This window comes from Sphaerulina musiva, assembly GCF_000320565.1.
Source record: "Sphaerulina musiva SO2202 unplaced genomic scaffold SEPMUscaffold_1, whole genome shotgun sequence".
Taxonomy (NCBI): Eukaryota; Fungi; Ascomycota; class Dothideomycetes; order Mycosphaerellales; family Mycosphaerellaceae; genus Sphaerulina; species Sphaerulina musiva.
This window is the reverse complement of record NW_016017383.1, coordinates 145,896-161,329: the sequence shown is the minus strand read 5'-3', so window position 1 is coordinate 161,329 and position 15,434 is coordinate 145,896. Positions and strand designations below refer to the sequence as shown.

The following is a 15,434-nucleotide window of genomic DNA, read 5'->3' as shown; positions in this document are numbered from 1 at the left end:
ATCGAGGTGACAAAAAGGATCATGGCACTCTTACGCTGCGGAAACATCACCTGGTCTTCACCTATGTTCCCACGCCACCGGACCAGCATGGCTCCGGCCTTTCCACACCGCGAGCCAGCAGGGAGTCCAGCGACGCAGGAGCGCCGGCGAAGACTCCTGGTGCGAAGCGGAAACTGAAGGATATGTGGCTGCCATACCCGTTGATCAACCATTGTGTCCTGCGGCCGGGGCATCAGCACACGCGTCCGCAGCAATCGGATGAACATCGCGACCACGGCGACCATGGCGACAGCTCTCGGTTTCCTCCTGTATATGGGACCAGTACACATCCCCGACCATCGACAGATTCCTCTATGCAAGCTTCTCATGGATCGCCTCGACGATCTTCGTCGCCAGTCAGTATCAATTCCGCTCCGCAAATCATCACCGGCACTGGGCAGGATCCAGGAATCCGCATTCGTACTCGCGACTTCAGGCTCATGGCCTTCACATTCTATGGTGACGCTGTAAAGTCTTCTGACGCGGCAGCCCGTGAAGTGTTCTACTGTTTAAGGAACCGCTGTTGCGTTGATCGTGTTCAAGACCTGCATGCTTTCTATTTCAAGGCACCCCAAGAAGAGACTTCTATTTCTGGCACGGCGTATGATGCACGGCGAGAGTTCGCACGTATGGGGATTGGTGCCAAAGCTGCAGAAGGAGTGGGAAGTGCCTGGCGCATCTCGACCATCAATGAAGACTATACGTTTTCGCCCACTTACCCAAGCATCTTGTGCGTACCAGCCACAGTCAGCGATAACATGCTCAAATACGGAGGACCGTATCGGTCGAAGAGCAGGATCCCGGCGCTGACCTACCTTCATTCCAACGGTGGCAGCATTACTCGGTCTTCGCAGCCCATGCCAGGCCTTGCAGGGAAGCGGAACCCCCAGGACGAGCGTCTGGTATCGGCCATCTTCTCGAGCCAGACGCCGTCCGAGGATGCTTCCACACCAGTGTCACTGCAAGACACTTCGCACCAACCCACTCTAAAGGAGAGCGATGAGAGAAGTGCGCGTGATCATGAACGCGGAGACGGCCGCATTCTCGCAGATACAGACCTTGCCACTACCAGTAGCGACGCAGTAGAAAACGAAACAATACCCCGACCCAAGGTCTATGGTACCACTCGCAAAAGACTGATTGTTGATGCACGACCGAGGCTGAACGCTTTGGCCAATCGGGCTACTGGAGGTGGCATTGAGGATGTGTCCAACTATTGTGACTCGTCGGGTGAACTTCCTCAAAGGCTGTTCCTGGACATAGCAAACATCCACGTGATGCGCAAGTCCTTGGCTCTCGTCGTCGAGAGCTTCGGAAGCGCTGATTATATTCGGGCTGCACCTCTGTCAGACCTTCTGCAGAAGTCTGGTTGGCTGGGCCACATTGCAGGACTTATCGATGGCTCCGAAAAGGTTGCCAGAGCGGTCGGTCTTGGCGGCGATCACGTCCTCGTGCATTGCTCCGATGGTTGGGATCGCACTTCGCAGGTTGCTGCAATTGCGGAGGTCATGTTGGATCCTTACTATCGTACATTCACCGGTTTCATGACTTTGATTCAGAAGGACTTTCTCTCTTTTGGTCACAAATTCAATCACCGCCACGGCGTGCTGGGGTGTGAGAAGTGGTTCGATATCGAGCATGAGCGTGTGATGCCTATGAATCCCCGGGAAAACGGAGTTGCCGTCTCGAACTTAGGCTCGAAAGCATTATCGGGCGCGAAGAACTGGTTCGAGAAGAATCGCAATGGCCTCTTCAAACAACAGAACGATAGTCGCAGCAGCCTGGATGGCTCGCCATCTCGGCCACCCTCGCCACCAACAAATCCGATATTGCATTCGCCAGCGACATCGAGTACGGTGAAAGATAGAGAGCATAAGGTGAAGGAAGACGAGATCGCACCCATTTTCCATCAATTCCTAGACGCAGTCTACCAGCTGCAGTACTCGTACCCGACAGCCTTCGAGTTCAACGAGGTGTATCTAAGGCGGCTGCTCTATCAGGTCTACTCGTGCCAATACGGAGAGTTCTTGTTCAATAACGAGCAAGAACGATCAGCACAGGGACATCTATTGCCTTCTGTATGGCCGCACTTTGTAGCAAGGCAAGGAGAATTCTCGAATCCCAACTATGCACCTAAGCTCCACGATTCCCTGCTGTTACCCAAACGGTCCGCGGCTGGGCGAGACCTGGAAGTACGCTGGTGGAGTCAGGTCTTCTGGCAGGACGATAAGAAAATGAACATCCCGAGCAATCTGGCGCTGAATATCGAGCACCAGTCGTCGGTCACACCGTCTGAGACAGCGGCGCTCTCAGCGCCGTCGTCTTCCGCCTCTGCTCTGCCCACTCTGCACTCCCCGTTACAGGCAGAAGGCATCGCGATGCAGCCTGAAAGAGAGAGCACAGCAGCAGGTTTAGCTTTCCGACCGGCATTGCAACAACGCGAGACCGACACGAATGTGCTTGCACGCTACGTAGGCGCTTCCACGGCGTCAGCAGCGCCCATTCCGGCAGGCGAAGGGACGAGGACAGAGGCAGCAGAAATTCCAGTACGAAGTGGACTCGACTTTGCAGCCTTTGCTCAGAACAGCGCGTATAGTGATAGGTAAACGTACATGACCTACATAGGGATAGGTACATGTAGGTGAAATGGGGATTTCGTGATTACTCAGCCTACGTAACCGCCGATCCCAGCAATTGCCTCCTCCATCCACCCTCCACAACAGTTCTCACTGTGCGAAGAACCTGTAAGATACAACAACAACAACATCCTAAGACTCTTCGCCGTCATGTCGTCCAAGCCTGCGACTCGTGCCCTCACACAGGCTCTCCGACGACCTGCCATCCGCACATCCGTCGAGCGCTGCGTGCGCATCAGCCACACCAGCTTCGCAATCCGAAGCGCAAGCACCTTGTCCTCTTCAGCCTCTTCCCTCCGGCCAACACTGCAGCGACATCATCCGCCGAGCGCCAGTAGTACAGCGCGGCGCACGATATTCATTCAGACCGAGGACACGCCCAACGCCGATGCGCTCAAGTTCATCCCCAACCACCAAATCCTGCCCGACAACTTCTCTTCGTCATTCCTCGAATATATGACGCCGCGCTCGACGCTGGCACCGCCGCACCCCTCTCCGCTCGCGCAGCAGCTGATGAATGTAGACGGCGTGTCGAGCGTCTTCTATGGCCGCGACTACATTACTGTAACCAAGGATACCTCGACGCCGTGGGCGCACGTCAAGCCCGAAGTGTTCAGTCTCATCACCGAGGCTGTCACGAGCGGGCAGCAAATTGTGAACACGGTTGAAAATAAAGCGGGCGACGATGGCCAGTCATCAGGCGACGAGGCAGTCACATATGCGCCAGAGGATGAGGAGGTGGTCGGGATGATCCAAGAATTATTGGAGACGCGCATCAGGCCTGCCATTCAAGAAGACGGTGGAGACATTGACTTTAGGGGCTTTCACGATGGGCAAGTGCTGCTCAAGCTGCGAGGGGCGTGCAGGACGTGCGACAGCAGCACGGTGACATTGAAGAATGGCATCGAGAGCATGTTGATGCACTATATTGAGGAAGTCAAAGGTGTGCAACAAGTAATGGATCCAGAAGAGGAGATCGCTATGCAAGAGTTTGCCAAGTTTGAAGAGAAGCTGCGGAACCAGAAGGGCGAGGTGCCTCCTACGAGTCCCAGTCCAGGCAGTATGGATAAGATAGCTTGATTGAAGGTGGTTCAATGACGGCCATATCGACGCAACATATCATTGACGAAGCCTGTAGGAGACCATGACGCCGCCATGCATCATTGGAATGCAAACACAGTGAGGAAGCTGCTGTACATTGCGCAGAGTGCCATGAGTATGCACCAGATTGCAAGTGCCGACATGGTAAAGATGGTTGCAGTATGGAGAGACGTGTGCCATTGACGACAGTTCCAGACTGCGAGGCACCGTTGAGCTTTGATTCAGCCTGTTGGCGCAGAGATGTTCGTATTGCAACTTTCGTCAGCAGCAGCGCCCGCACAGTACGGTAGTATACCGGCCAATGTCTGTGAGCCTCTAGAGCCTGCCTGCTGAAATAAAGCTGGGCTGAGAGCCCGCTAGAATTACCTTAGGCGATCTTTCATGTTGGAAGGTGTTGTGTTGTTGACATTGAATTGCTCCCCGTCGCTAGGAGGTACCTCTACCTCCTACAGTATGGCAGTACGCTACTCGCACAAGCGTGTCGCTTTTCGCCTCTCCTGCAGCAAATGGCCGATCTCAAGCAGACTGGCAGTGGTGCCGTGCGACTTGCTGAGTCAGTGTCCGAAGCCAGTCCAGTTTCAGTTGCAAACTGAGGACACTGGAGTCACTGGACAAAGAAGAGGGGTATGAAAGAGGCGTTTGGCTCGGACTTGATTCCAGATCAACCAATGAATTTATATTATGTGCTACGCTTGTGACTTGTAATGGCGCCAACGTTGTCTCCACTGCGCGTCACCAAGCTACACTAGCGTAACGATCAGAAGCACTCTCTCACGTTGGGCACGACGGCGGTCAATGTACCTCCTTGATATGCGAGCGAGAGCCGATTCTGGGGGGGCCACGAGACCACGTGCAAATTGCAGGAAATAGGCAAGTACTGTGATCGACATTGGGGTTGTGGAGAGGTGGCAGGTGGCATATATTGACAGCTACATCCGATTATCCGGCAAGACGTCTCGACCACAGACACCGCGATCTTCGGCTCCTGTCTGTGTATGTAAGCAATAGAGGCACAAGCGGTGAGCAGAGCTGGTCACTGCCGGTGTCTCGCTCATATGACTGACGAACATCTCGCAGCCCGCAAGGTGTAGAGCGCGAGGGCGCCGAGATCTCGACATCATGAGTCTGGACACAGCACTGTTGTCCAGGAAGCTGGAAGCATACAAGAGGGAGCAAGACATGGCCAGGATCCGCCGAGACAGGAGGAATGACACGAACGCGAGAAAGGTCCAGTTCGTGCCCAAGTTTGCAGCAAAGCAGTTTGTAGCCACTGCTACACCTGCTAGTGCGAAGCCTACGAACCGGAATGATCACGTGGCAAGGATTCAACCGATTGCAGAACCAGTCGCGCACGATGGCAGCAGTCGTCTCATGGAGAAGAGCCATGTATACGCGGCCATGTGTGTGGGATTGAACAAACCAGATGGCGTACCGACGACCATTATCCCCGAAGCCAAGCCGTCCGGGAGCAGAGCCTTGGGGAAGCGCGACTCAATATACCGACCCGGAGATGCGGCCAAACGACGCTCTATGTTCGAAATGTCATATCCGAGCGACATGACGACGCACAGCGACTTCCACCTCCAGCGAAGGACGTCGAATCCGGCGCTGCAGGATGTCCATCTCAGCCACAGTCTCGACCGCGTAAAGAAGTCTGCTCTGCCGCAACTCGAGGAAAGCTCGAGGGCGTCGGTGAGTAGTATTCCGAGACCAAAGTTAATGCCGAATGATCGGCCGGACTGGATCCAACGATCGGAGAATGGAGATGCGTCGCAGTCGCACCATGGCTTGCATTTGTTTGCGCGGACAAAGGGTGACCATCCTGCTGCGCAAGAGGGGGGTTCTGCCCTAGAGACGGGACATCTCGTTGCGGATGCTGTCAAAGTGATCAAGCGGCAGGAAAAGTCGCATCGGAGGAAAAGTGTGTTGGAATTTTTCAAAAAGTTGTAGTTGGATGCATGTGTGGGTGGGTGGGAGAGCTGTTGTTTTATTTTTATTTTTATTTTTTATTTTTTCTTTTTCCTGGTGTCAGTCACAACGCGGTCACACATGTATCTTCCTTTGTGTGTTTTCATGGCTGGGAGAAAGCGCCATTCCTGACTTTACAAGATGATGATGATGGTGGTGGTGGATATCATGTTGTGGTGGTGGTGGCGGTAATTATCACTGTGGTGTTGTGAGAATCAGCCTCCCAATGTCACATGCTGCCTACCTCCTACCTAGGTAATGGATATACCTATAATATATACCACCCTCACCTCCAGGAGATACCACTACTCCATCAGCGAGCAAAAGAATCAACCAAGGTAGCTAGAAGGTAGCTGGCTGGCTGTTCGCGAGTCCCCGGCAATATAATACCACAGATATGATCGGCTTCCATATTCCCCACATGTCCATCTCAGACTTCAATCACTATCATTGCAGCCCAAGTCTCACAGTGGCTTATCTCACCTTACATACCTAGTCAGGTATACAGGTATACAGGTTGCAGGTAGGTACATTATACATGTAGCTACCCAACAACAACAACAACAACCAACCCCAAGACGCCAACCCTCCTTCGTCCGTCCGAGTCCGATGGCTTCGTACGAGGGACCGGTTATATCGCTACTTCATCCAACACTTCGATTACCTTACCTGTACATATACATGTAGTAGACGTAGGTCGTGACGCATGAAACATCAAAAATTGCCCTGTCGTGCCGTTCCTATCCATACATACCCCCCCCCCCCCCATACCCTCCCCATCTCATCTTATTTCATTATCCAAGAGAAAATCTGCCTACCTCCCCCGCGTGGTCGTGGTCGTGGGTTCGTTAGATCTCCGTATACAGTACAGTACCTACGATGCTGGGAATAGGTAGGTAGGTAAGCAGGTAGGTAGGTAGTATCAAGTATAGTAGGTACTTAAAAGGTAACTAACATTAGTTTTACATGCCCTGTCCTTTTATTCTCCGGGTACACGACTCCGTACGAGGCTTCGGAGTTTAAGTTCTGATTAAAAACAACAACAATAAACACTTGCTGGGGAGAAGGAGGGGTTCGGGAAAATCTAGAAGGATATCCATTGTAGGAGGGTACCTACTGTATACATACTAGGGGTAGACAGGCAGGCAGGCTGGCTGGCTGGCTGGCTGGCATGAGGGGGAGAAGTGGGAGAGTGGGAGAGAAAAAAGAAAATTGGGGTTGGTATGCGGTCCAATCTACTGTAATATAGGTATCTATTACCTGGAAGGTGATATATAATATATACAAATCAAAATCAATAAAGAAGGGGTTTTCATCTATTGTCGATTTAGTACCTAGTAGAGAGAATGATTTTTTAGAATATTGAGTTGGAGATCTTTTCTTTTTCTTTTTCTTTTTGATACCAAGATGTTTGTCCCTTCTTCTTCTTCTCCCTCTCTCTCTCTCTCTCTCTCTCTCTCCGAACGAGAACAGCAAAAGTAATCTCTAAGCGAGCCCCATCCCCCGGCTCCCCCATCGTTCCTCTCACACCCTTGCTTACTGGTCTCTTGGCCTGCATTCCCTGCCTTCCCCATGGGGCAGTCAGAACTCAGAAACTATCTATCCTCAGGGATTAAGAAAAATGTCTCACTCATTCATCGATTTCCCCCGCACGCCACGAGAGAGCCCTCTCTCTCTCTTTCTTTCTCTCGTCCAAGCCCTGATGATAGGAGGTATACTGTAGGGACTTTGGGGAGGTTCTCGTCTTGGCAAGGCACCGGAAGACTGAAGATGTGTTAAGTCCGAATTTCCGACTGTCTCGCTTTTTGTCGACGATTTTTTGGTTTTTCTTTTGGCTTGGGGTGACTTGTGTCTGTCTTGTGTGTCTTGTCTGGTCAGCTGTCACTCTCAGAGGGAGGCTCGTTCGATCAGTATTATGTCGGTAGTTAGTTAGTTCAGGTAGTTGGGTAGAATTTGAATGCTTTCTTTCTTTGCGATCAAATCACATCGCGGCTGTTGTGAAGATTGGAGATGCCGAAGTACTTACTACTTAGTACTTACCTACTTACTCACCCTCTGGCGGCAAGGTAGAATTCAGTACCTAGTTGATTCTTCCTATAACAGTATCGATTCAGTAGAGGTGTGCAACTTCTTCTTCCTCTTCTCCCTCTTCTCCCTCTTCTTTTCGTCTTTGTCAAACTTTTGTACTTTTTAGGTACGAAAAGGAGCTCTTTCATATCATTACACAGAGAGAGCTCCTCCTTCCATCTGTGTTCCCACATACATACCTACCCCCCTCCCCTTGGACAGCAACATCCTCATCACCCTCATCACCCTCATCATCCTCATCATCCTTATCATCCTCATCATCCTCATCATCCTCCTCATCGTCATCCTCGTCATCCTCATCATCCTCATCATCATCCTCATCATCCTCATCCTCATCAAACATCATCCTCAACACCAACACCACCATCATCATGTCCACCTCCACCTCCAACAGAAACAACAACAAAAACTACACCGACCTCCACCTCGCCCGCAGCCACGCCACCGAAGGCGATGTCCCGGGCACAGTCAACCTACGGGCAGCCGAAGGCGACGACGTGGCCTTAGGACAAGCCTTATTCCCCGTCCCATCGCACGACCCCAATGATCCTCTGCAGTGGGAGGCGTGGAAGAAGACGACGATTCTGGTGGTGGTGTCGCTGTATTCGTTTGTGTCGAATACGGCGCTGTTGGGCCCGTCGACGTATATTGGGATTTATGCGCAGGAATTTGGGATTACGCCGACGAAAGCTTCGGGTTTGATTTCGTATCCGAATGTGAGTTTTTCATTTTCTAATCAGATGTTGATCGCCATAGCATGCGGAGAGAGAGAGAGTGTGTGTGTGTGTGTGTGCAATTGAAAGATCAATCGTCTTGAAAACTGACCTGTGAGAAATTCTATGCTTTCAACAGATCCTCTACGGCTGCGGCACACTCATCACCGTACCCATGTATCTGAAATTTGGACGAAGACCCGTCATGCTGTTGAGTCTGGTCGTCTATCTCGCCGGCCTGATCGGTTGCAGTCAAGCCACATCATATGGGGGACTCATGACCGCGCGCATCTTTGCTAGTCTCGCGAGCGGCGTGTGCGAAGCATTGTAAGTGTGCTCCAACCGGGTTCCATCTGCATCGCATCACTGCGTGTAGTGTCAGAGTCAGTCATTTGTTCTGGAGGAGGTTTGCTCACCATCATCACAGACCGGTCCAGCTGGTGAACGACATATTCTATTGTAGGTCATTGCTCGTGGGGCAACAGATGGTTCGAGACATGGGGACTGACAGGTGTTCGTGTAGTGCACGAACGAGCAACCAAGTTAGGCATATATACCGTTGCTCTCTGCCTGGGAGCTACTGGTCCATTATACGCTGGCTACATGGTAAGTTTACCGCAGCTCCATGTCTCACTCGGCAAGTTCAAAGAACAGATCTGTGATGGAAAACTTCGCGCATAGACTTACACCTACTGACCCAACAATGTGCCGATTGTAGCTCGCAGGAGGCTACAGCTGGAGACTGTACTTTTACGTGGAGATTGCCCTCGCGGGCGCCCTGCTCATCACGGCATTCCTCTTCGTCGAAGAGTCGGGATACAAAAGACCACCCCCGACCTCTGACGCTTTGGAAATGTCCAGCGAAAAGTCAAAGAATCACACCGAGCATGTCGAGATCAGCTATGTGCCCATCCCGGCGCGACGGAGCTTTTGGCAAACTGTCACCTTCTGGAGCCCGGTCGATCACGAGGTTGAGTTTTTCTGGACGGCGATTCGTTCCTTTTCGTATTTCCTGGTGCCTTCGGTGCTGTGGGTGGTCAGTACATATGGCATCTACATTGGACTGGGGGCTTTGACCTTCAATTACACATTCCCCATGTTGATCACCGTGCCTCCGTACAACTGGTCCCAGGAGAACTCGGGCCTCGTTTGCTTGGGCAATGTCATCGGATACGCGCTGGCCATTCCCCTGTTGTTCACATTCGATCGCCTTGCAGCTTACCTGACCAAGCGTAACGGAGATATCCGAGAGGCGGAGATGAGACTCGGTGTGATGCTGCCTGCAGCATTGATCGCCCCGGCGGGATTGATCGTGTACGGCATGACTGCCGAGCGCCACTTGCACTGGATTGGCTACTTCTTTGGGGTTGCCATGTGTAATTGGGGGGCCTGTAAGTATTCGCAGTGGCGGTTTGCTGAGATGTTGTGTGTCGCTCACGGTGATGCTGATGATGATGGCCATGACAGATTTCTACTTCACGGGAACGTTAGCGTATGCCGTCGACTCGTACAATGCCAACGTCTCGGAGATGCTCATCGCCATGTGTGTTGGCAAGCAGCTCATCAGCTTCGCATTCGGAGTATATCTGCTCGACTGGGTGCAACAGTCAGGGTACGCTGTCATCATTGCAGGCGTCTTTTGTGGAGTGCTACTGGGCAACAATCTGTGCGTCCTGCTCTTCATGTTCTTCGGGAAGAGGATGCGACGCTATTTCGCAGGCACTGCTCTGGCAAGGCTGCACAAGAAGAGCATTCGACAGGTCATGGCTCATTGATGAAAGGGATGGATCACAAAGTACTTTTCTTCTCGGGAACTGCTTGCCAGAGGGCAATACTGCCGGGCCTATCTACCAATGCATGTCAGATACTTTGTACACGAACGCCGCCGCTTGAATCATGGATATCTGGAGCTTTTTGGTGTTGGACCGTAGATAGAACCGAAGCGCCTCGACGCCTGAAAGACCAGACCACGCCACGCCGGAAAGATGAATGTTGGTCGGAAGATGTTGTTGTTGAAAGTCGAGCGATGAAGGTTGGCCAGGAGCCACCTCCGTTCTAGGCGCCGTCGCTTTCGCTTGTTGGCGAGCCCGGACCTCCAGTCGCTTCGGCCCATGATCGCACCTGCTTCCTTTGTCCACTAACACGGTCCAATGCCCCTCGCACCATGATGGTTTGTCTCTCGACACTGAAACCACACACTCCATATGCAGATGGGTCAAATCGCAGCTCATTCACCATTTCGAATCCGTGTCTTTCGTAGAGTGGCTTGGCCGTATCCGTTGCTTCCAGATAGCACTCCACACCCGCCTCGTCAGCTTCCGTCAGAATGTCTTCGAGGAGCATTGTTCCTGCGCCGTGATGTTGGTAGGTCGGCTGCGTGGCCAGCATGCTGATATCTGTAAGAGAAAACAAAAAAAAAAAAAAAACGTCGGTTAGTGCGATCCTTGCAAATACTCGCAGCAATCAAACATCTTCTTACAGCAATGCTTCTGGGTCCCCATGTAGTCTCGCTTGAGCTTCTCGTTCAGCGCAAACCAGTCCCGATTCATGAGAGCCTCGTTCTCATGTCCGCTGTCTGCCGGACTCGCCAGCTCATCTTGCGTGTAAGCCTTCGTCTCCGTCTTTGCCCATGAAATGATCAGACCAGTCTCCCTGTCCGTCACTTTGCGAAACCTGACGACATCGCCATTCGACCGACGATCCAGTCGACGAGCAGAGGCAGACTTTCGGCGTCTGCGATTGGCATCGGACCCGCTGATGGCGCTCTGGTAGGACCGTACCGCCCGCTCGAGATGTGCTGGCTGGCGGTAGTCTCGGTAGGACAGGATGTGGTTAGTTCGTTCCTTTTCGAAGGCGAAGAATTCGATGTCGACCAGTCTTCGAATGTCGTCGTATTTGGCCAGAGACACGGAGAAGGAGCTCGAGCGTGGCTTGCGTCTGGGTGGAGGAGAGGGGGTGGGTCGGTACGGCTCCATTATGAACGGAGACATGTTGCTTCGCTCAGTGGTTGCTTGGTTGGTGTGGTTGATTTGGTTGGAAAGGATGGTGGCAGTGTGAGGGCCGAGGAGTGACTTCTTGTACCGTGTCAGGTCAGGAGATACAGGTAGCTCCTGCCGGATGGAATTGAATACGTAGGGAATAGTGCAGGCAGGTACTGTAGCACAAGGTCGGGGCGAGGCCGTGAATATGACTTGTCAGGAGCAGGTACGACGCGTGATATGCGGGAAGGGTGATACGTCGTATTTTCAGCAAACAGGAACAGAAGCAGCAGGAACGGGAGCAGGAGCAGGAGCAGGAGCAGGAGCAGGACAGGACAGGACAGGCCGTGGCGAGGCTGGCGACACTGGCGAGCCATTGTGAGGCCAGTGGGTGGGTCTAGGTACATATGTAAAGAAGCGGCAGAAAGCAGCAGTAGCAGCAGCAGCAGCAGCAACGCACGCACGCACGTACGCCCGCACACGCACGCACGCGTGACATGCGACATGACAAGGTGAGGAGAACGTCAGCAGCCCAGCCTAGCCCAGCCCGTCCCTTCCCTTCCCCTTCCCCTTCGTAAAAATGGGAAGTGAGGCAGGCTCAGGCAGGCGCAGGCAGGAGGCAAAGCGATGATGCTTTCCTGTCTGCGGCAACCATCCCACGCAAGCGGAAGGCGCCTCTTGGAGACGGGAGAGGGAAGGGAGAGATGGTGGCTTTCCCGTGTGTCAGTCGTCCGTTTGGGGAGCTGCTATTTGTGGTTGGCGCCACTCCACCTTCCTCACTCGTTCCCCCATTACGCGAGACGGGCGCTGCGGAGCGTGAGCCTTGAATAATGAATTGCCTACAACTCCCACACCTTCGACTCACTTCGCCCAGGGCCAGGCATGTGACAAGACGACCCCCGAGAGCTAGAATAAGCTGTACAACCCGTCGAAATTGCCCATTCGTCACCGCCAGCGCCAGCGAAAGCCCGGGCGTGCAGCGTAGCGCACCTGTGCACGACGTTCTATGGAAAACAATTCCACAGAACAAAAAAAACACACTTCCAATTTCTGCATATTGAGGCACAGTGCGCGTCTACGCGTGCTTACACATACTGTGCATATGAGTCCTCCGTGTTGGGTCAGCACAATGGCTCTGAGTGGTCCGTCACACCGTCTCTGCAAATCGACGTCTGCACCGAATCGGTCATCGTCGACTCTCCGCATGGCGCTGTGGAGCGTTGTGCACCCCCACGGCCCTAGTGTCAGATCCACGCGATCCGGGTCAAAGTCCAGTCTTAGTGCCTTCTGGCTCCTCTGGATCCTGACTCGCTGCCTTGCATCCTGAACATCTGGAGTGCCGAGAGCATCTCGTCAGCACTCAGCATCGAATGTATGGATAGTCCTGCTGGATGTCCCCAGACCGGGCGTCCCAGGGTCTTGAGAGCGTCGATCTTCCATTGAGCGGATCGGCAGCGTCGCCGAGGTCGCGTGCTGGTCTACTGCTTTGGGAAGGAGGTAGGCGGTAGCACAGTCGGGGGGCCAGCCGAGACAATAACTGGTTCAAGCCTTGCGGTCACGGGTAGTTCCTCCTTCGACCTTAGTTACCTGATTAGTACCGGAGGAATAGAATCTGTCAATCTGACCGACAATGTCCCTACAATGTCCCTACATCATGCTCGACTATTGGATTACTTCATTTCCAATTCTTTCCACTGCTCCCTTGTCACAGCATCCCGGATTCCCCGCACGATCCCTCCGTCAAACGTCAATGTACTAGTAGTGTGACGGAAAGTCGGAAACGTACCAGGAAGTCTGCACGATGATGTACTCTTATACGACATATAGTAGGTACCCGGCCGGCGGCGGTAGATATGGTCGTCCCGGTCCACAGCAGGGCCGGCAGACTGCAGGTAATTAGGTGATTGTGTAATGTGGGAAACCTGCTCCGACTGGCCCAAGCCCGTCAAAGCCGAGGACGTACCTCTGAGTTTTCATTTGCTGAAAGTCGATTGGCCGGAATGCGATGAGGCCTTGGAGTGGAAAGGGACCTAGGTAGGTACCTAGGTGTGCACTGTGCGCTGATGAACCGCACAAAGGAAAAGGGGAAAAAAAACATCAATCATCTGGAAGCCAGCTGCGACAGATCCGAGTACACTGCGTTTTGTCGATATATCGTCCACATGAGGACGTGATTGATTCAGCATACTGGTAAGGGCTACATGTACATGTAGGTATTTCTTAGGTTTCTCCCTCACCAGAGCTTCACTACAGGACGTGGCAAAGACCACGTGTATACCCAATGATGATGATGATGATGATGTATCCAGATAAGAACGATAAGAAGAAGAAACGAAAATGCTCGGCCTGGACGCCTATACTTGAAATCGCGAAGAATGCTGTCCAGATCGGGAGCCATCATCAAGATACATGTGTGCGGCCCGTCCTCGAGGAGATGCGACTGGTACATGTACAAGTACTTGCAGCATCACCTCCAGCTGGACCAGTGTGTCGTCTTTGCAGGATCGCGGTCCCATTCCTTCTGATTGCAAACAGGTGTGATAGCAGAGCGGGAAGACACTCTCATCGATATACCAGATACTGGCACCTGCACTGAGGTACATGTATCTGACATGTATCTCTTCAGTATCGGCCGTTATCATCAGATTCATCGCAGTTTGCGGTTGGCTTACGCCCGGCTGCAGTCCTTGCCTTTGGGTAAGGTCATGTACCTTATATTTTGGAATCATCGGGGTGAAGAGAAGACGGCAAGGCACTCCGAGGAACTGGCTCGCCCGCGCTTGCTAAGGGCAGGTTCGCAGTAGTGTTGGGACCCTGAATCTCGAGCACCAGACTCCTACCTCCTACCTACCTAGCTACCCTACCTCCTACCTGCCGGCCACGACGAGGAGAAAGTTTCTGGTACCTCACCGAACTCTCTCCTACCTGCACCTTAGGTTCCAGGTTAGTACTGCATGTGAAAGTCCTCTAGCTCGACCTTAATCCCCCATGCGACTTCAGTAGTCCCGGACAAGCTAATGCAATGAGACGAAAAGACTGCCGGCCACTACTCCGACTTCCCGCGTTCGCGAACTTGCGCGCTACCCAAGATCTTTTGGTTGTGAAAGGTCCGTTCGTGGTTCTCGGAGGAAGCCAGGGCCATGTTTGCATCAATCCGGCAGAGGGTAGCGTGGAAGTGGGCTGAATACGCTAAAGCTGGAAAGCAGGCTGCATGCTCTTCCCAGCTGGTAACTGAAGAAGTGAGGAGGAGCTCTACCTGACCTACCTACAGTACCTACATGACCCACGCCATTGCCCACAGGAGAGGGGGCAAACACGTGTAATTCACATGCAGGTACCAAAGTAGCCGCGACTGCTCTCTTTCTTGCTTTCTCGCTTTCTCTCTCTCTCTCTCTGGATCGAAGCGCGCGGGGAGCCTTCCAGCTCTCGTCGCCTCCGATCTCTGCGCGTGTATCTGAACCCAATCAGTGCGGCCTAGCGCCCAGGTACAGGTACTGTTCTCTCTCTTTGCCGCGGACGAGGGCGTCTAAACGCAATGCTACCTTAGGCACTGGGTAATGAAGCATGGAATCAGCAAGAAAAACAAGACGAAATTCTTTTGGGCGTAGCTTTTGTTTGTGTCGGCTTGTGTGTCACAGCACAGGCTGAGAAAAGCTGCCTGTAAGGTAAAATGGAAAGCGAATGCGGCACCTAGGTAAGGTAGGTAGGAAGTGATGTGCTCTCTCTCTCTCTCTCTCCTTCTCCAACGAGAGGAATAATTCAGGTAACAATGAGTCCTTCACACTCGTATCCTCGCGTGAGCCTCAGGTAAGGTATGCCAACCCAATCACAATCCAATCAATACAGCCAAGCTCGAGAGAGTTAGAGAGCTGAAGCTCCAGTGAACTCTCCCCAACAGACGCGCTAAGCGC

At 52.8% G+C, this 15,434-nt stretch overlaps 6 protein-coding genes across 6 annotated transcripts; 4 read left to right on the top strand and 2 right to left on the bottom strand.

Annotated features, from left to right (window-relative positions):
• Nucleotides 1–23: 23 nt before the first annotated feature.
• Nucleotides 24–2,276, top strand: SEPMUDRAFT_31128 (phosphatases II; the record flags this gene model as incomplete). The annotated part of the gene is made up of 2 exons (XM_016908469.1): nt 24–243; nt 448–2,276. Coding segments are annotated over 2 exons (2,049 nt in total), but the record flags the coding sequence as incomplete, so codon positions are not given.
• A 518-nt stretch (nt 2,277–2,794) lies between these two features.
• Nucleotides 2,795–4,149, top strand: SEPMUDRAFT_145540 (HIRA-interacting protein 5). The gene is made up of 2 exons (XM_016903117.1): nt 2,795–3,761; nt 3,814–4,149. Exon 1 carries the CDS (start codon nt 2,826–2,828, stop codon nt 3,753–3,755), a length of 930 nt encoding a protein of 309 aa, XP_016764357.1. The 5' UTR covers nt 2,795–2,825; the 3' UTR covers nt 3,756–3,761; nt 3,814–4,149.
• Nucleotides 4,150–4,622: 473 nt separating this feature from the next.
• Nucleotides 4,623–6,087, top strand: SEPMUDRAFT_145539 (uncharacterized protein). Its single transcript, XM_016903116.1, has 2 exons — nt 4,623–4,795; nt 4,854–6,087. The coding sequence occupies exon 2, from the start codon at nt 4,896–4,898 to the stop codon at nt 5,724–5,726; it is 831 nt and encodes a 276-aa protein (XP_016764356.1). The 5' UTR covers nt 4,623–4,795; nt 4,854–4,895; the 3' UTR covers nt 5,727–6,087.
• A 1,701-nt stretch (nt 6,088–7,788) lies between these two features.
• Nucleotides 7,789–8,175, bottom strand: SEPMUDRAFT_112298 (uncharacterized protein; the record flags this gene model as incomplete). The annotated part of the gene is made up of 2 exons (XM_016900969.1): nt 7,789–7,799; nt 8,016–8,175. The coding sequence occupies 2 exons, from the start codon at nt 8,173–8,175 to the stop codon at nt 7,789–7,791; spliced, it is 171 nt and encodes a 56-aa protein (XP_016764355.1).
• Nucleotides 8,176–8,203: 28 nt separating this feature from the next.
• On the top strand, nt 8,204–10,320 carry SEPMUDRAFT_35806 (MFS general substrate transporter; the record flags this gene model as incomplete). Its single annotated transcript, XM_016908619.1, has 6 exons — nt 8,204–8,548; nt 8,685–8,872; nt 8,973–9,004; nt 9,069–9,151; nt 9,264–9,936; nt 10,013–10,320. The coding sequence occupies 6 exons, from the start codon at nt 8,204–8,206 to the stop codon at nt 10,318–10,320; spliced, it is 1,629 nt and encodes a 542-aa protein (XP_016764354.1).
• An 8-nt stretch (nt 10,321–10,328) lies between these two features.
• On the bottom strand, nt 10,329–11,873 carry SEPMUDRAFT_145538 (uncharacterized protein). The gene is made up of 2 exons (XM_016903115.1): nt 11,025–11,873; nt 10,329–10,941 (listed from the first exon to the last, which is right to left on the bottom strand). The coding sequence occupies exons 1-2, from the start codon at nt 11,533–11,535 to the stop codon at nt 10,601–10,603; spliced, it is 852 nt and encodes a 283-aa protein (XP_016764353.1). The 5' UTR covers nt 11,536–11,873; the 3' UTR covers nt 10,329–10,600.
• Between the last annotated feature and the right edge of the window lie 3,561 nt (nt 11,874–15,434).

What these genes read in the sequence shown, in the direction of transcription:
- SEPMUDRAFT_145540 (XM_016903117.1), top strand. Translation starts at nt 2,826, where the DNA reads ATGTCGTCCAAGCCTGCGACTCGTGCCCTCACACAGGCTCTCCGACGA.
- SEPMUDRAFT_145539 (XM_016903116.1), top strand. Translation starts at nt 4,896, where the DNA reads ATGAGTCTGGACACAGCACTGTTGTCCAGGAAGCTGGAAGCATACAAG.
- SEPMUDRAFT_145538 (XM_016903115.1), bottom strand. Translation starts at nt 11,535, where the DNA reads ATGTCTCCGTTCATAATGGAGCCGTACCGACCCACCCCCTCTCCTCCA. An exon ending in GGGGACCCAGAAGCATTGCT is followed by an intron (nt 10,942 to 11,024) that starts GTAAGAAGATGT and finishes TTTCTCTTACAG; the next exon opens with ATATCAGCATGCTGGCCACG.